General features: G+C 48.2%; 1 protein-coding gene across 2 annotated transcripts in view; it reads left to right on the forward strand.

Annotated features, from left to right (window-relative positions):
• Positions 1–17779, forward strand: part of LOC133109880 (calmodulin-binding transcription activator 1-like) — a 420257-nt gene extending 402478 nt beyond the window's left edge. For both annotated transcript variants that reach the window (XM_061219606.1, XM_061219605.1), the window contains exons 16-24: positions 1752–2257; positions 3825–4003; positions 4896–5142; positions 6159–6230; positions 7544–7564; positions 8590–8789; positions 12742–12816; positions 14733–14763; positions 17398–17779. In XM_061219606.1, coding sequence (XP_061075590.1) covers positions 1752–2257; positions 3825–4003; positions 4896–5142; positions 6159–6230; positions 7544–7564; positions 8590–8789; positions 12742–12816; positions 14733–14763; positions 17398–17430 — 1364 coding nt within the window. In that variant the 3' untranslated portion in view covers positions 17431–17779. The remainder of the gene's footprint in view (positions 1–1751; positions 2258–3824; positions 4004–4895; positions 5143–6158; positions 6231–7543; positions 7565–8589; positions 8790–12741; positions 12817–14732; positions 14764–17397) is intronic.
• The last annotated feature ends 2162 nt before the right edge of the window (positions 17780–19941 follow it).

Here is a 19941-nt window from a genome sequence, read left to right on the forward strand (position 1 = left end):
GGCTAAGAGTGATAACTATAACACTAACCCAGGTGCTGAGGCTAAGAGCGATAACTATAACGCTAACCCAGGTGAGGAGGCTAAGAGTGATAACTATAACACTAACCCAGGTGAGGAGGCTAAGAGTGATAACTATAACACTAACCCAGGTGCGGAGGCTAAGAGCGATAACTATAACGCTAACCCAGGTGAGGAGGCTAAGAGTGATAACTATAACACTAACCCAGGTGAGGAGGCTAAGAGTGATAACTATAACGTTAACCCAGGTGAGGAGGCTAAGAGTGATAACTATAACACTAACCCAGGTGCGGAGGCTAAGAGCGATAACTATAACACTAACCCAGGTGAGGAGGCTAAGAGTGATAACTATAACGCTAACCCAGGTGAGGAGGCTAAGAGTGATAACTATAACACTAACCCAGGTGCGGAGGCTAAGAGCGATAACTATAACGCTAACCCAGGTGAGGAGGCTAAGAGTGATAACTATAACACTAACCCAGGTGCGGAGGCTAAGAGCGATAACTATAACGCTAACCCAGGTGAGGAGGCTAAGAGTGATAACCATAACGATAATGATGTGAGCATCCACACCAAAAACGATAACTATAACACTTACCCAGGTGAGGAGACTAAGAGTGATAACTATAACGCTAACCCAGGTGAGGAGGCTAAGAGTGATAACCATAACGATAATGATGTGAGCATCCACACCAAAAACGATAACTATAACACTAACCCAGGTGAGGAGGCTAAGAGCGATAACTATAACACTAACCCAGGTGAGGAGACTAAGAGTGATAACTATAACACTAACCCAGGTGAGGAGGCTAAGAGCGATAACTATAACGCTAACCCAGGTGAGGAGGATAAGAGCGATAACCATAACGATAACGATGTGAGCATCCACACCAAGAACGATAACTGTGACGATAACTGCCTGGGGCAGCCTGTAGCCTAGAGGCTAAGGTACATGACTGGGACATGGACGGTCAGTGGTTCAGGGAATTGGCTGGAACAAATACCTGTATTCATTACGCCCTCCAGAAACCGACTCTAACACCCCTGTTCTGAATCACGATTGAATTTAAAACGATATATTGAGCGTTACAGGTATTGTGGTCGGTGTGAACAGGCTCTAAAACGGAGGGCCATCCAGTGCTGGAGCAGGGCCCACTGTGCATAGATTTTGAGATCTAACTGCCCTGTTTCCTAAGCCTGATTGATCTAATATAAACTCCGCACAGTCTCTCTGTGATAATTCTCTCTTCTCCAAAAGCCCTGTGTTTATTTTATTTGATCGTCCTGTTCCATCCATCCATCCATTATCGAACACGCTGGAGTCTATCCCAGCATGCTTTGGGTGAGAGGCATAAATACACCCTGGACAGGTCGCCAATTCATCGCAGGGTCCTCACACCATTTACTCATTCAGTGTAGTTTAGGGCAGTTTAGAGTCTCCAGTTAACCTAGCCTGCATGTCTTTGGACTGTGGGAGGAAACCCACGACAGACATGGGGAGAACATGCAAGCTACACAGTAAGGCCCTGATCAGGATTGAAACCTTTCTGTGAGACACCAGTGCGATCCACTGCACCACCCCCTGCCTCCCTGACCCTCTGTTAATAACGTATTAACTACGCTCCATGGAAATTCACTCCTGACTGAACACAGCACATTCACTCCCCTCTACTCTCATTGCTATGTAGGTTAATCTTCTCCATCAGGCCTGTGTGTGTGCTTTGTGTGTGCAGACCTGAGGAGACCCAGGTCAGAGCCCTCCAGCTACTACAGCAGCGAATGCCAGCGGGACCTCCCGCTCGCCAAGAAACACAAGCCCAACCCCGAGGCCTTCCAAACCCGCCCCGACAAGGCCGTCTCCGTCCCCCTCAGCCTGGAGCAGCAGCAGCTCCGCCCCAAGAGCGCCCTGCTCCCCGAAATCCACGGGCCCGACCGGGGCCTGGAGGAGGGAGGGGGTCCCGGGGGGGCGTCCCAGGCCAAGCTGGGGACCCTCCGAGGCTCCATGGGAGGGGGCGGATCCGGCTGGAGCTCCAGGGAGCTGTTTTCGGCCGGAGGTTCGGGCAGGAAGGGGGCGGGAGCGGGCGGGACGGGGAAGGAGAAGCTGGCCAATCGGCTGCGTCCGCGGGAGACGCTGGGCGTGCTCATGGTGTCCGAGCGCGAGATGGCCGACACTGACCTGCTGGCCTACCGGGAGGACCTGGAGAACCAAGACTGCCTGACACACATGGATGACCTACAGGTGGGACCAACCGTCCAATCAGTGCGCTCAATCAGTTCAGTCAAGGCCTTGTGAACATTCTGAGTCTCTGAGTAGTGATTAACCTGGGAGAATCTGGCTGTTGGGACCATCCAACCACTGCCCTCTTCCTCTGTCAACCAGTTCAGTCAAGTCTGTTGAATAGTAAGTCTTTGTAGTGATTAACTTCAAAGACTTACTTACTTTCACTTACCAGACCAGTTCTGATTGTCCTTCCATAACTGAAGATACCACATAAGCACACTTACAGTAACATAAACAGCCTTACAGTTTATCCACATCTACAGGAACATAAACAGCCTTCCAGTTTATCCACAGCTACAGCTTGCATGAGCAAGCTTCTGTTTATTGGGAATGCTTGCATATAGACTCACTGTACACCTACTTATTCATGCAATTATCGAATCAGCCAGTCGTGTGGCAGCAGTGCAATGCAGACAGGTAATTTCAGTTAATGATCATGGAGTGATTGTTGGTGCCAGACAGGGTGGTTTGAGTATCTCAGAAACAGCTGATCTCCTGGGATTTTCACGCACACTAGTCTCTAGAGTTTGCAGGGAATGGTGCGACAGACAACAATCATCCACTTAGCAGCAGTTCTGCGGGCAAAAACACACCGACAGGGAGGTGACAGTAACGCAAACACACATTACAACAGTGGTATGCAGAAGAGCATCTCTGAACACACAAAGCATCACTAACTCTATCTGAATAGGTTACAACAGCAGAAGACTTGATAAGTCTAAAAAATAAGTAATAAATACCTAATAAAGTGCTCACTGAGTGTACAAAGCAGAGGAGAATACGGACACGGAGGAAATAATGAGGGCCTGAGTGTTGATTGATGGGGTGGAGAATAAGGGCCTGGCTCCGCTCCTGCACCCTGTAGCAGGCCTGAGTGCAGATGGCCCTGATTTGTGAACACAGCGTGCGCTAAGCTGCTTTATGTCTCCAGCACACAGCGCGGGATCCTCAGTGCCTGGTAATAAACCCGGCCATTGATCCGCTCACGCCACCGGAGGAGAGGCCCTGCCAGGCTGTGCCACCATCCGTCACTGTCACAGGCAGGCCGCTCTGTTTCACCACCGCCATAAGATCTGTGTCGGGCTCTTGAGCGAGGCCCTTAGGGGGGAGGTCGGGCCCTGTTTAATCCAATCAACTGTAAGTTACTTTGGATAAAAGCACCAGCAAAATAACTGTAATGGTAAATGGACTGAATTTGTTTAGCGCTTTTATCCAAAGTGCTTTACAATGAATGACTCTCGTTCACACGCCGATGGTCGCCATGCGAGGAACCTATCGGCTCGTTCGGGGGTCGGGTCCGGCTCAGGGACGCTTCGACACACCCAGGGCGGGGGATTGAACCGGCGACCCCCCCGACCGCCAGGCGACTAACCGCTCTTACCTCCTGAGCCAATGTGGACCCCAGTGTCACGTCACTGTCACAAGCCCGGGCCAGGGCCGGGGACGGGGACGGGGCCTGGCGGGGGCAGACTGCGTCGGTGGCGATTGAGGTGTTGTGTGTGTGTGTGTGTGCCGGTGTCTCCAGGTGAACATGATGACGCTGGCGGAGCACATCATCGAGGCCACGCCCGAGCGCATCAAGCGGGAGAACTTCGTAGCCACGGAGACGGCGCCCCTGGACAGCGCGGGGGTCAGCAACACCATGAGCTGGCTGGCCAGTTACCTGGGAGACGTGGAGCACTTACCCAGCCTCATTCACCTGCGGTGAGCCGCCCCGGGAAACACCTGCGTGCGAGAGCAAGGCTCCGCCAGGCCTTGCGAACGTTGTAGGACTCCGTTTCTTGCAACAGAGTGCTACAGATTGTAGTCCTAAAACCAGGAAGCATTTTTGAGCGGTTGGTTCCCTTTGCAGATTCCCCTTGCTTATCCCCCATAGAGATTTAGAATTTTGCCGAACATAAGGTATGCGGTCCGTTAATATCGCAACCATGAATTTCGAAGCTGTTATGTGCTTTAAAAAAGTACAGTTTGTTGCTAACAAAAGAACAAAAGGTGAAACTCTGTTAAGCTTACATTAACCACAGAGTTTATTTTGGACAGAAATCTAAATCCCTATGGGAAAAAAGCATGGGGACCCAGCCAGTCGGGTTGGCCTATAAAAAGATGTAATCACTGTAACACAGTTACCAGTGGTGTTTGTTACGTCAGCGTCACATATTTGAAGGGTTAAATATGTAAGAAAACAAGTAAGGATCCACAGCAGTTTGGCCGTTTTCTCTTTCACCGTGTCTGAGCCGTGACCAGCGCAACACTCCCCCTTCCACAACAGCACGTGGAGACAGAGACGCCAGAGCAAACAGCACCGCGCTGTCTGTGTTTGTAAAAGACAACGTGCTGTATATGCAGCCAAAGCACATCCAGAGAAATCGTACTGTCACTGAATGCGGATCCCGGTTGTATGATGCGTAGACAAAATGGTCACAGCACTGAAGGGAGAGGCACAACTAGTGACTCCCGATGGGGAATATAAACAAACAGTGGGCCGTTTCTTAAGTAAAACTTAGCAACTCATTAGGAATGATATACAGTAGTGTGAGAAAACCCTAGCTCAGGCCGTTTACGGGTTTGGGTGATTTCCCCTGATGGCCCCCCCCAGGTCCCTGTACAGCGAGCCCCTGACACCCTCCTCCAACCCCAGCCTCAGCCCGGCCGGCTCCCCCCTCCACGAGGGCCCTGTGGACAGCAAGCCCGGCCTGCCCTCCCCGGCCGACTGGAGCGACTTCCTCAACGCCTCCAACAGCAAGGTGGAGCGGGACCTGGCCCAGCTCACGCTGTCCGACCCCGAGCAGAGGGAGCTGTACGAGGCCGCCCGGCTGGTGCAGACCGCCTTCCGCAAGTACAAGGTACAGCCCAGGCCTGGGCCCCTCCCCTGGGCCCCTCCGCCCGGTCTGTGAGCGCACTGCGTCTGTGATTGTACCCGTCACTGGATCTGTGAGCGCTCTGTGTCTGTGATTGTACCCGTCACTGGATCTGTGAGCGCACTGTGTCTGTGATTGTACCCGTCACTGGATCTGTGAGCGCACCGTGTCTGTGATTGTACCCGTCACTGGATCTGTGAGCGCTCTGCGTCTGTGATTGTACCTGACCCCCAGACATCCCCTGTCCTGTGTGAGTGTCATAACGACACCATTGCTTTGTCTGTCTGTTTGTTTGTTTGTGTTTGTTCCGGGTCAGTTCCTCTAGTTAGTCAACGGTTTGCTGTGTGTTTCTAAAGAGCTGGGCCTAGTTCCTCTGTGGTGGAGAATACTTGGCTCGGGCTGAATTAGTGCTGTGGCCCTGGCCAAGTTTGCCGTGTGTGAGACTAAGAGGGCACACTCACCAAGTGCGCCAGTGAGTGGGACAAAATGGTGGCATTTGGCTACAGGAAGGCCTTTGATCAACACACACATACAGGAGCACACACACACACGTCCAGTCTGGGGCTCCAGCATGGGGGGAACCCGCTTTGGCCCAGTCTGTATGTCGCTTTCTTTCCTCGTTCTCAAAATGGCTGCCTGGCTGCTTGGTCCCCAGACCACTCTGTCCCTCGCTCCCTGGCTCCCCCGCGGCTGGCTTTAATGAATCTCCACGCCTCAAACTGTTCACCGCCGTTCGCCAGCATCTGTTCCCCATGCCTCTCCAAGACCGGCCCAAGCAGGGGGCGTGCTGACGTGCCCCCCCCCCCCCCCCCCCAAACCTGCTCCCACTCCCACTCCCCCTCCCCCTCCCACCCAAGCCCTCCCCTTCTTCATTTTCCAGAATCTTCTCTGTCCTGCGTGACCGACAGTGATGAACGTTCACCTAAAAAGGGACCTTCCCAGCCCGATCCCAAACGGGGTACTCTGCTGACCTCTGACCTCTCCTCCCCCTCCCCCTTTAGGGCCGCCCTGTACGGGAGCAACAGGAAGTAGCGGCGGCGGTCATCCAGCGCTGCTACAGGAAGTACAAACAGGTAGGCCGGACAAGGCACGCTCCTGACCAGTGCATTTCCAAGCTCAGCTTTATGAAACCATGTTACAGTGGGCTCCAGAATTATTGGCGCCCTTTATTAAAATGTGGAAAAATGGCTGCATATAATGAACAACACAGCTAACAATATGTTATGTTCTTAAATAAGGGACAGCTGCATGCTTTTATTGTTATACATTTACTCTCAAGTTTCAATGTTTTTATCAAGTAATCTGATAACCATAGGTGCCAAAATTATTGTCATCCAAGGAATTATTGTAAATAAAATCAGACAGAGGTTTGCACCTTTGCAAACACAAAGACCCACTTTATGAAACCATGTTATGTACCCCACCACTAATTCACCAATAGAATACAATTACATTTTCAAGAATCAAGAGTCTGTTTATTTTTGTTATAGTGACCACATAGAAATTTAAAAAGTGCAGAGCTCTTCAGAACACATAATAGCTAAAATGCACAGGAGGATAGAACACAACAACAAACATTCCAAGATAGACAAAAATATTGAATCTATAGACTGAAAGATTTGGAATATTTAAGTAGTTGCAGCTGACTGACAGCTGGAGACACGTGGTTGGCTGGATTTTTAATGAGGCCCCCCTGATCCCCAGGTTTGGACCTGCTTCTCTAAGCCGTTAATCCTGCGGGTATTTTTGGAAAAAAGCAAAAAAACCCCACGACACTGCCTCCCGTAAGGGCTCAGAACACACTACAGGGGCAGAGTACGGGTCAGCAGGGGGCGGGGCCTGCTTGACAGTAATCGGCCAATCCCAGATGGCTCTGTTTCCAGAGCCGAGAAGCCGATTGCTCACGAGACGCGAAGAGGGAGTCCGTGAATTATGTGGGGTTCAGTCCCTCACAGGTCAAGCGTACAGGAGAAAGAGGAGTATTAACATAACATTACATTACATTACATTATAACATTATTGCCATTTTGCAGATGCTCTTCTCCAGAGCGACGAACAACAAAGTGCAAAGTGCATACCCATAACCAGGGACAAGTGCGCAGAAAGACCCTAGAGGGAAATACACTTTCAAGTGCTAAGGCTACAAGAAGGACTTGGGCCTATTTGATTAATCTGACGGTGGAATATATCGAAAACCATTTTTATGCAGCATAACGCGACAGAATGATTTACGCTTACATACGCTTGCAAATTATGTTCTGATCTCCGACACATCGTCCCCACAGAGACTGGAAGCCCAGTACACCAGTAGACCCCGCCCCCAGTTTCCCCCGCCATGACATCACCATCCGCCATCTTCTGACCTCTGCTCTCTTTCCTTTCCAAGCTGACATGGATAGCCTTGAAGGTAACGTCGCCCGCGTGCTGCGCCCTGTCGCTAGTGTGTGCGTGGCTCACTGTGAGAGCAGTCTGGTGTTGCGATACGTACCTGTCCGTGATCTGTACATAATCTGATAGGCTGAACGATCCGCTTGGGGTATGTTGTATTATGACGTACCGTTACATGACACATTTTGATCGCTGTAGCGCAGTGCTCCGTTAGAATGTGCTTACGGTACATTCGTGGCCGACAATGTATGTTTTATTTTTATGAAATTATTTTTAGGCTGGCTTTGAAAGCAAGAGCACAGCAAAAGTCAAATATTTGCAAATGTAAATGCTTGACCATTAGTGTTTGTATTAGTATAACGTATTTATTTGTGTTGGGTGTTGAAGAGTCCAGTCCGTTGAGACTCGCCATATGTGTATACTTAAATAAAGAAAACACAATACAGCAATACACCCCCCCCCCCCCCGGCCCTCTCTAATGCCCCCTGTCTCCCCCCCTCACTCTCTAATGCCCCCTGCCACTCTCTAATGCCCCCTGTCTCTCTCTAATGCCCCCTGCCCCTCTCTAAAGCCCCCTGTCTCTCTCTAATGCCCCCAGCCCTCTCTAATGCCCCCTGCCACTCTCTAATGCCCCCTGCCCCTCTCTAATGCCCCCTGCCACTCTCTAATGCCCCCTGCCCCTCTCTAAAGCCCCCTGTCTCTCTCTAATGCCCCCAGCCCTCTCTAATGCCCCCTGCCACTCTCTAATGCCCCCTGTCTCCCCCCTCACTCTGTAATGCCCCCAGCCCTCTCTAAAGCCCCGTCTCTCTCTAATGCCCCCAGCCCTCTCTAAAGCCCCCTGTCTCTCTCTAATGCCCCCAGCCCTCTCTAAAGCCCCCTGTCTCTCTCTAATGCCCCCAGCCCTCTCTAAAGCCCCCTGTCTCTCTCTAATGCCCCCAGCCCTCTCTAATGCCCCCTGCCTCTCTCTAATGCCCCCAGCCCTCTCTAAAGCCCCCTGTCTCTCCCCCAGCCCTCTCTAATGCCCCCTGTCTCTCTCTCCTGCAGTATGCACTTTATAAGAAGATGACGCAGGCCGCCATCCTGATCCAGAGTAAATTCCGCAGCTACCACGAGCAGAAGAAGTTCCAGCAGTCGCGCCGGGCGGCCGTGCTGATCCAGCAGTACTACCGCAGCTACAAGGAGTGCGGCCGGCTGCGGCCCCACCGCCGTGCGGCCACCGCTGCCCTGGTGCAGCACAAACTCAGGTACCGCCAGCCCTGCCTGAAACACAGCTCTGTTAGAGAGCTCTGAGAAACACAGCTCTGTTAGAGAGCTCTGGGAAACACAGCTCTGTTAAAGCCCTCTGAGAAACACAGCTCTGTTAGAGCCCTGCCTGAAACACAACTCTGTTAGAGAGCTCTGAGAAACACAGCTCTGTTAGAGCCCTCTGAGAAACACAGCTCTGTTAGAGCCCTCTGAGAAACACAGCTCTGTTAGAGAGCTCTGGGAAACACAGCTCTGTTAGAGAGCTCTGAGAAACACAGCTCTGTTAGAGAGCTCTGAGAAACACAGCTCTGTTAGAGAGCTCTGGGAGACACAGCTCTGTTAGAGAGCTCTGAGAAACACAGCTCTGTTAGAGAGCTCTGAGAAACACAGCTCTGTTAGAGAGCTCTGGGAAACACAGCTCTGTTAGAGAGCTCTGGGAGACACAGCTCTGTTAGAGAGCTCTGAGAAACACAGCTCTGTTAGAGAGCTCTGAGAAACACAGCTCTGTTAGAGAGCTCTGGGAAACACAGCTCTGTTAAAGCCCTCTGAGAAACACAGCTCTGTTAGAGCCCTCTGAGAAACACAGCTCTGTTAGAGCCCTCTGAGAAACACAGCTCTGTTAGAGAGCTCTGAGAAACACAGCTCTGTTAGAGCCCTCTGAGAAACACAGCTCTGTTAGAGAGCTCTGAGAAACACAGCTCTGTTAGAGAGCTCTGAGAAACACAGCTCTGTTAGAGCCCTCTGAGAAACACAGCTCTGTTAGAGAGCTCTGAGAAACACAGCTCTGTTAGAGAGCTCTGAGAAACACAGCTCTGTTAGAGAGCTCTGAGAAACACAGCTCTGTTAGAGAGCTCTGAGAAACACAGCTCTGTTAGAGAGCTCTGGGAAACACAGCTCTGTTAAAGCCCTCTGAGAAACACAGCTCTGTTAGAGCCCTCTGAGAAACACAGCTCTGTTAGAGCCCTCTGAGAAACACAGCTCTGTTAGAGAGCTCTGAGAAACACAGCTCTGTTAGAGCCCTCTGAGAAACACAGCTCTGTTAGAGAGCTCTGAGAAACACAGCTCTGTTAGAGAGCTCTGAGAAACACAGCTCTGTTAGAGCCCTCTGAGAAACACAGCTCTGTTAGAGCCCTCTGAGAAACACAGCTCTGTTAGAGAGCTCTGAGAAACACAGCTCTGTTAGAGAGCTCTGAGAAACACAGCTCTGTTAGAGCCCTCTGAGAAACACAGCTCTGTTAGAGCCCTCTGAGAAACACAGCTCTGTTAGAGAGCTCTGAGAAACACAGCTCTGTTAGAGAGCTCTGAGAAACACAGCTCTGTTAGAGCCCTCTGAGAAACACAGCTCTGTTAGAGCCCTCTGAGAAACACAGCTCTGTTAGAGAGCTCTGAGAAACACAGCTCTGTTAGAGAGCTCTGAGAAACACAGCTCTGTTAGAGCCCTCTGAGAAACACAGCTCTGTTAGAGCCCTCTGAGAAACACAGCTCTGTTAGAGAGCTCTGGGAAACACAGCTCTGTTAAAGCCCTCTGAGAAACACAGCTCTGTTAGAGAGCTCTGGGAAACACAGCAAGCTAGGCTTTCAAACAGCTGGTAGTGGGTTTACCAGTTCAGACCAGCTCCTAGCTTGATATGGTTTAGCTGGTTGACCAGTTCAGACCAGCTCTCAGCTTGACATGGTTTAGCTGGTTGACCAGCTCATACCCAGCTAGACCAGCTTTATGACCAGCCTGACCAGCCCTATCTGGAAGCTGCTGGAGCTGGCACAGCAGGGCTGCACGTCGCTGCTGCACGCTAATACAGTGGATTCAGATCTTTTAGATCAGTAAAAATTTAATTTAAAAAATATTTAATTTATTTAAATATGGAAAAAGTAATTGCCCCCCCACCAAACAAATCACTTCCTATAATTTGATAACATTGCTGTGCATTTTAGCCCACTCTTCAGATCAGCTTTCATTCAGACAAGGGAAGGAGAAGGAGCTTTTTGAGCATGAACTACAGTACTTGTTCCAGGTCCTGTCACAGCATTTCTATTGGTTTCAAGTCAGGACTTTCACAAGTACATTCCAAAACTTTTTTGGCCATTTAGATCTGGAATCGGAAATGGGGCAAATACTTTTTCATTGCACAGATACATGCACAACAGCAACATTACCGCTGATCCATGTACCAGGCAAACAGCACAGCCCGAACACTCACTTTATAAGCACAACAGCAACACGAGCGCTGATCTGTGTACCAGGCAAACAGTACAGCCCCAACACTCACTGTACAAGCACAACAGCAACACTAGTGCTGATCTGTGTACCAGGCAAACAGTACAGCCCCAACACTCACTGTACAAGCACAACAGCAACACTAGTGCTGATCTGTGTACCAGGCAAACAGCACAGCCCCAACACTCACTGTGCAAGCACAACAGCAACACTAGCGCTGATCTGTGTACCAGGCAAACAATACAGCCCCAACACTCAGTGTACAAGCACAACAGCAACACTAGCGCTGATCTGTGTACCAGGCAAACAATACAGCCCCAACACTCAGTGTACAAGCACAACAGCAACACTAGCGCTGATCTGTGTACCAGGCAAACAGTACAGCCCCAATACTCACTGTACAAGCACAACAGCAACACTAGCGCTGATCTGTGTACCAGGCAAACAGTACAGCCCCAATACTCACTGTACAAGCACAACAGCAACACTAGCGCTGATCTGTGTACCAGGCAAACAGTACAGCCCCAATACTCACTGTACAAGCACAACAGCAACACTAGCGCTGATCTGTGTACCAGGCAAACAGCACAGCCCCAACACTCACTGTACAAGCACAACAGCAACACTAGTACTGATCTGTGTACCAGGCAAACAGTACAGCCCCAACACTCACTGTACAAGCACAACAGCAACACTAGCGCTGATCTGTGTACCAGGCAAACAATACAGCCTCAACACTCAGTGTACAAACACAACAGCAACACTAGCGCTGATCTGTGTACCAGGCAAACAATACAGCCCCAACACTCAGTGTACAAGCACAACAGCAACACTAGCGCTGATCTGTGTACCAGGCAAACAGCACAGCCCCAACACTCACTGTGCAAGCACAACAGCAACACTAGTGCTGATCTGTGTACCAGGCAAACAGTACAGCCCCAACACTCACTGTACAAGCACAACAGCAACACTAGCGCTGATCTGTGTACCAGGCAAACAGTACAGCCCCAACACTCACTGTACAAGCACAACAGCAACACTAGCGCTGATCCGTGTACCAGGCAAACAGTACAGCCCCAACACTCACTGTACAAGCACAACAGCAACACTAGCGCTGATCTGTGTACCAGGCAAACAGTACAGCCCCAACACTCACTGTACAAGCACAACAGTGAGCGGCAGGCTCAGTTACAGCTATCTGTGGAACGTCAGCTCAAGTGGCCCTGCTGCATAGCTGTAGAGCCAGCACATTGGCGGTTAGATATGCCACACTGCAGATATTCCCTGCAAGCACTGCAGCTCAGCGATTATACTGCAGCAACACGTGTAGCTGAAGGCAAGAGCTGTCAGAATGAGCTTTTCCAGCGTATGTAGGATAAATGCAACTACTTTCAATGGACACTTGTAATAGTGTGTGCCTATCGAAAGTGATGGAGGAGGATTTGGCAGTTGGGCAAAACTGGAGAAAACTACCATGTAGGTGTTTGACTTGTTGCATTGCAGAGGGTCAGAACAATGAGCGTTCCAATGGTAATAACTCATTTTTGACTAGATGTGTGAGTTTGCACTAAAAGTTGGCTGGCGGTTGGCTAATGGGGGGGTACTCTGTGTGTGTGGGCGCGTGTGTGTGTGTGTGTGCTTGTTGTGTATGTGTGCCTGTGTGTGTTGCTCTCTTTGTGTGTGTGTGTGTTTAAGTCTCTCTGCCTGCTCTGATCATCCCTGCCCCTCTGTTCCAGAAGCAGTCTGCTGACCAAGAAGCAGGATCAAGCCGCCCGCAAGATTATGAGGTTCCTGCGTCGCTGTCGTCATAGGTGAGCCCCACGGCAGTTCAGTAACACATACTTACACACACACACACACACACACACACACACACACACTCACACACACACACACACACACACACACACACACACACTTACACACACACACACACACTTACACACATCTCACACACACACACACACATCTCACACACACACACACTTACACACACACACACACACTTACACACACACACTTACACACACACACACACTTACACACACATACTTACACACACACACACACACACACACACACTTACACACACACACACACACTTACACACACACACTTACACACACACACACACTTACACACACATACTTACACACACACACACACACACACACTTACACACACACACACACACTTACACACACACACTTACACACACACACATACTTACACACACACACACACTTACACACACACACACACTTACACACACACACACACACAAACACACACACACACACACACACACAAACACAGACACATCACACACACACACACACACACACGCACAAACACACACACACACACACCTCATAGGTGAGCCCCACGGCAGTTCAGTAACACACATTTACACACACACACACACATCTCACACACATACACACACACTTACACACACACACACACCTCACAGGTGAGCCCCGCGACAATGTGGTAACACACACAACACTCCCACTCACCCACACACACACACACACACACTCACACACACACACAAACACACACCCACACACACACACACACACACACACACACTCACACCTCACAGGTACAGATACAGTGGGAGGGGGAGAGAGCACACGCAAAGCATTATGGTCCTCCGTGCCAAAGGGATCTACACCATTCGCTCCTTTTTAATGAAAGCGCTGATCACCTGCCTCTGTCCCCTGCTGCTGTACCTGAAATCCGGGGGAAAGGCTCAAAGATCCGGGGCGGGTTAGCATGCTAATGAGGCGGCAGCATAGCATGAAGGCTCAGGGAGCTGAGATTGCTGCTCCAAGGTTGTTAGTTTGAATCCCGGGTGGGGTGTGCTGTCGTGCCCCGGAGCGGGGTACTTAGCCCAAATTCCTTCACTGCCCCGTGAACAGAGTGTATGTACAGAGAGTGGACCCTCTGGTTAAGATAAACACTAAATGTGACCGGAGATGCTGTTTTTTAGAGTCCAGATAACGTCGTGACTAAAAACATGCTAAGGTGCTTGACTGGGATCAGGAAAGCTGGTGGTTCAAGCCCCAGTGTAGTCACAATAAGATCTGCACAGCTGTTGGGCTCTTGAGCAAGACCCTCAACCCCACGTTGCTCCAGGGGGGATTAGTCCCTGTGCAGTCTAATCAAACTCTAAGTCGCTTTGGACAAAAAGGGCCCTCGAAATAAGTCATAATAATATTAATAATAAATGCAATAAAAACACTCACATACCCACCTCAACGCTTCACTGACTGCAGCTGTGAGTTCCGCTTTTCAGTTAAACGTACAGACCTCTGAAAACACACATAGCTCTTTGAAGTCAGCCGTGGATGGTTGTGCAAACAGTCTGCCACACAGGCTGCTCACTCTGACCGATTCTGTGCTTACACTGCACTGCCAGACACCCACACGTTAGCAGGGCCTCCCTGAAGACTAACCGCTGTCCAAATCGCAGTCTGGGCCCTGTGGAACAGCAACGTGGACCATTAATGAATCAAACAGGACCGCAGTGGTCCTTTATGGGTTTATTTCTTCATTTATTTAGGGTGTGGGTGGGGGGGTCACTGTGTCTAACCCCTGCAGGAACACTCCTCTGTACTATGAGCCCCTCCCTCCCTGAACCCCCCTCCCCCCACCTCCCCCCGGCAGTGCCCAGTGTGTGCTAATAGCTGTCTGGTGTTGTTTTACTGTTAATGCAAAGCCCTTTGATGGACCATAGACTGTTCAAGCGGGTGAGTGCAGCCGAAGCAACTCAGTTTGAGCTTCTCTCTCTCCTCCTCTCGCTCTCCCTCCCTCCCTCTCCTCCCCTCTGTCACTGTTGCTTGATGCCTGCTTGCATGCCGGCTGCAGACTGGATCCACAGATGGACTGACAGCCTCCCGGTCCAGAGGGGAGGTGCAGGTCACTAACCGCAGCACACGAATGACAGAGACCGCTCCACACTAACCAAGCATCTCTCACTAGCTCTCTAACGTCCGTGCCTCCTTCCTTCTTCTCTCTCTTTCACTCTCTCTCAGACCCTGTCTCTCTCTTCCTCTGTCTTTCTCTTTCTCTCTCTCACTCTCTCCCTTTGTCTCTGTCTCGCTCTATCAGACACTCTCTCTGTCTCTGACTGACCTGCCCTTGTTGTGGAGATGCATATTAGAAGAGTTGAGGATTGCTGGATGATTGCTGCATGACTGCCGACCAATAGGGGGCCTTGCTTTTTCTTTTCTTATTTACTTGTAGGCATGCTCAGAATGACATCACTTCCTGTGTGGGCAGGATGTTCTCCTGAACACCTGGCTGCCCTGTTTTCTCTCTTGTTTTGGGTGTGGGGGGAGTGGGGATTGGGGTGAGGGACGTTATTGTTCTGCACTCTGCTGCTCTGTGGTGGGGGCCAGTGTCAGGTTGAATTGGGAGGGTCTGCAGGTACAGTCGGAGACTCACAGACCCGTGGCCTGGGATGATAGAACCAGTGGACCCTCTCTGCCAAAACACTGCTCCCTTCAGCCCACCTCTCTGTGGCTGTGTTCGAAACCGCATACTAACATTACACCGTACTAAATGTCAGGCTGGCTGTCATTGAAATGTAGTACGAGCAGTATGCGAGGTATGCGTTTTCGAACACAGCCTGTGCCACCCGATCAGCTCACCGCAACATTATAGGCCACAGTTAGTTAGAGGCATCAGAAGTGGGAAACCTTTAGTGTTACAACGGCAGTGAACCGCTACCTCACAAGTATTTTAATGGCATCGTTATTGTGCTACAATGTTGTACTTGTTGGCTTGACCCCTAGAGCGCTTTGAGCTTGTACTTTGGACAAAGTACAAGCCAGAAAAGTGTGTTTGATCCCTGGTGTAAAATCCAGCTATGACCAGCTTGAAATACCAGCCAGCAGCTGTTTCAAAACATAGCTTGTGCCGGTTAAACCATGTTGAGTATGGAACTGGTCAACCAGCTACCAGCTGTTTAAAAACCTTGCTTGAGCTGTTTTTTTCAGCAGGGATGGCATTTAATATGTGTATCCATCAATACTCCAGTACAATAAACATAACATGATAACTGTAAACATGACCTGTAATGGTACGGAAACCAGCCAATCACGGCTGTCACGCGCTAGCATGTGACAGGGGTGTGAGCAGACACAGATGGGTGGAGAGGGAGGTCGGGGGTGACATTCGTGAAGAGCGAGGGTGGAAGTTAACACAGGTCCCTACAGCAGTCCCATTTTAGGGACATTTCCTCCTGAAAATTGGTGTGCTAACTGAAAACTAATTTAGGACAGCATGTACTAATACTTGTGTGCTAAAATCTTTTCAACAGACCTCTGTAACACACTATAAAATGGCCGCATTGTATGCCCATATTATTCTGATGCTTGTTGGAAGGTAAGGCAATTAGTGCCCTGAGATTGAAGCTGGCGGACATGAGAATTATGATATCATATCAACAAACATCTCAGGGATCATGTCATTACACTGCACACTTAAAACACAGAGCTCCACAGAATTCAGGCAGTTTTCTATTGTTTGTGCTTGGATATAGAACAGTTCAGTACAAGTTGGATCAAGTGTCAGTTGGCGTTGAAATGGTCTCACTGCACTTGTGATGAACAGATTGGATTTAGATATCAGGCGGTGCTGGTTGATGCTCTAAGCCTTTAACCTGGGTTTGTGTTTGATTGTGTTGGAAGGGGAGCCATGGGGACCTTGTCCAGGCCATGGACTGTCAGTGCCTGTCATAACTCAGATGTTAGCGATGTCCTTCGCAGCAGATTGCAGATTATTTTTCTTTCTCAGATGTGACCTTGTTGCTGTGGGTTTGGAGTTCACCTCATGGGAAATATAGTGAATTTATTTCCTCACAGTCACTGTTCAAGCTAGGTAATGCTTAATAGTGTCTGTAGAGCGGATTTTATTTGATGGGCATTAGATGTAGTCCTTTTCTAATTCATATATACACTGAGGCTGTGTTTGAAACCGCATACTAGCATACTACTCAATTTTAGGCTCATCTTTATTGAAATGTTTGTGCGAGTAGAATACTTGTGCAAGAATGCGTTTCGAGCACAGCCTGAGACTTTATATGTCAGCTCAGTCCTCACATGTAATCCGATTGGCCACATCTTTCCGTTGATGGATAAGGAGTGGTCCATTGACAAGGCACTGATGGCCATGTTCTGCAAGTGCATCCCCATGGCAACTCTTTCTGTTCTCTGATTGGCCTGAGAAAAGAGGTGGAGCTGTGTTGGATGTGCTGGTGAAACCCCAGCATGTCACAGAGGTTTGGGTAACGTTTTCTGGCCTTCCGATTGGATGTCATTGCTGCGTCCCCTTTCTTACAAAATGGCATCCTCAGGTGTGCTCTGTCTTTTGTCTTTCAGAGTGAAAGAATTGAAAAGGGCCAAGGAACATGAGAGCTTGCAGAAGAGCCCCCTCACGATGTGACATCACTCTCCAGACTCTTTCTTTCTGTCTTTTTCTGTTTATACCAGACATTTTACAAGAGGAAAAAAAAACAAAAAAACTATCCAATTCGTGATTGAAGGAACACACTGCGATTATTACTACGACAGTACTCCAACTGATTCTACTCCTGCCAATGCAACGGCTTTGTTATTTTTCCTCCGTCCTCTTCGGGGGAGGAAACGCGGGAAGATCTTCAGAAATTAAACTACGGGGAAATGGAAGGGGGGAGTAACATTATCTTCATGGCATTTTTTGCACTTTTCCATGGATTTTTTTTCTGTTTTTCGGGAGCAAGAAAAATGGGAATTGGGGGTGGGGGATTGGGGGGGCGGGGGGGGGGGGGTGTTTGGATCTGAGACGTTCTTTGGATGAAGAGAGAAGGATAAAGATTGAAGATGAAAGGTTGCAAATATGGAATCATAAAATATTTACCTGCTTCTGATTATATTAGATTTTTTTAAAGTGACTTAAGTATTCCATTTGAAGAAGAAAAAAAAGAGAACCAAAAATCGTTGCCATAACTCATTTACCCATTTGCACGCACACTCCCGTATTCAACCAAACGAACTCATCACGATCAGAAATCTTAATTTCCTGTCGAATTGCCCTTCGCCCTGTCATTCAATCAAAAGGGGTGGGGCTATGCATGAATGTAAACGGGTTGTACGCAGAGATAGATGAGTTTTAAAAAATAGATCTTATTTTGTTATTTTGGGGGGGGAGGGATAGGTAGGGGAATGCGGTGATGTTATTGAAAGTGGGTTACCCTTTTTTAAGCACCGTTATTGTTTTAAAAACTTCTTGAATTAGTCTTTTGCTTAATGTCGCTTTAATCGATAGCCTGCCTCTGTGACCCTTGTGTTGTTAAAATTACGGAAAAACTGCATGTGTTTGGGAAAAAGTTGTCTCTTGCGTGCTTAAATATTCGGTTGATGTTCTTTCATTTTTCACGTTACTACATAGTGCTGTCACTCATGTGTCCATAACCCCTCCCAACTCATATTTTGTATTTAATTTATTTTATCGATGTAACAAGCGTTGCTTTGTTTCATCGATGTCGACAATGAATTTGCCTCGTTTCACAGTTTTGCTTGTTAGTCCTTTTTGAAAGATGTTGTTTTCAAAGTTTATGTTGCGAAAACAAATGTATCCTGCCTCTGTTATGTTGTAATGAGTGTGGTTCTAACGGTTAGTCGTCGTTATGTTTTAAACGAACTTCAGAAGCTCGAAAGGGTTATGAAGGGAAGATCACATACATTGCCTTGACTTCTTAGAGATTCTGAAGGGACTCTAAGCTAGAAAAATCCATATTTTTGACTATTGAGCGGTTTCTGTATATAAAGATGGTTGAAGGTACGTGGAGGAGACCATTTATCCGAAGGGGATTGTATTTAAAAATATATATTATTTTATTCAGAGAACAGGGGATGATAACACGATGAGACAAAAACAGAAAATTTGTATAGTTTTGTTTGAATGCCCGAGAAGTCTGGTTGTATTGTTTGTATATAATGTAAATACTGGGTACAAAAAAGGAGCTATGTGCATGAAAAAATAAGACATGAACAAAGATACAAAAAAATTAAAAAGCATTAGTGGCTATGGTCTGTAAAATGATTCAAACTATTTCACTATAAGAGTATTTTATTTTAAATGTTCTTTAAAAGAACATTTTGCTAAAGCATGACCTTATTGCAAAAAACAAGTGGAAAAATCTTTAGCGTTAGGAAAAAAAAGTCTAAATTATCTTAACAAAGACAAAAAAGGTTATGTTTACATTTTTGTTTTGTTTTTTTGTTTTTTTTGTTTCGTTTTTGGGCTACCAAGAATTTAATCTTTTTTGCCAATGGTGCCAAGTAATGTGAATGCTATATTGCTTAACAACAAAATTAAGTTATAATATTTGCAGAACAGATAATCATAAGACAAAATATACTAGCATTAAATACCGTAAAATCACACCACTACCAAACAAGGAACCCAGAAAGATCTCCACACAGTGCAGAGGGAGAGTTTAAAAAAAAAGAACTTGAGTCTCTTGCATATTCATCGCATCACAGGTGTCTCAGAAACAGGCTGATTTTCCATGGTATAACCCCTACGGATATATTGTAAATCAAAAGAAACAAATGCAAAAAAAAATGCAATCTGGGTGCTGTGTATTCATCTGTTAATAAGAAGGGAGAAAAAAAATGTATGTGGGAGAGAGTGGTGTCCTGGCAGACTTTGTAAAATGGCAGCCTTGCTTATTGAAGACTCTGACCATTAAGAAAAGGTCTCAGCTATCGTCCAGAGTGGTTGTTACCTAGTTTGATCTTGTGCTAGTATCTAGTGTCCGGTATTCTATGGTGATGATGCGGATAACACTTTCCTGCAGAGGAGAGTGATGTGGTGGAATACTGAACTCTCCGCTTCAGAAGGACACTTGCCGGAAAGACAGGAAACCCATGAATAGAGAC

Source organism: Conger conger, chromosome 14, assembly GCF_963514075.1.
Source record: "Conger conger chromosome 14, fConCon1.1, whole genome shotgun sequence".
NCBI lineage: Eukaryota > Metazoa > Chordata > Actinopteri > Anguilliformes > Congridae > Conger > Conger conger.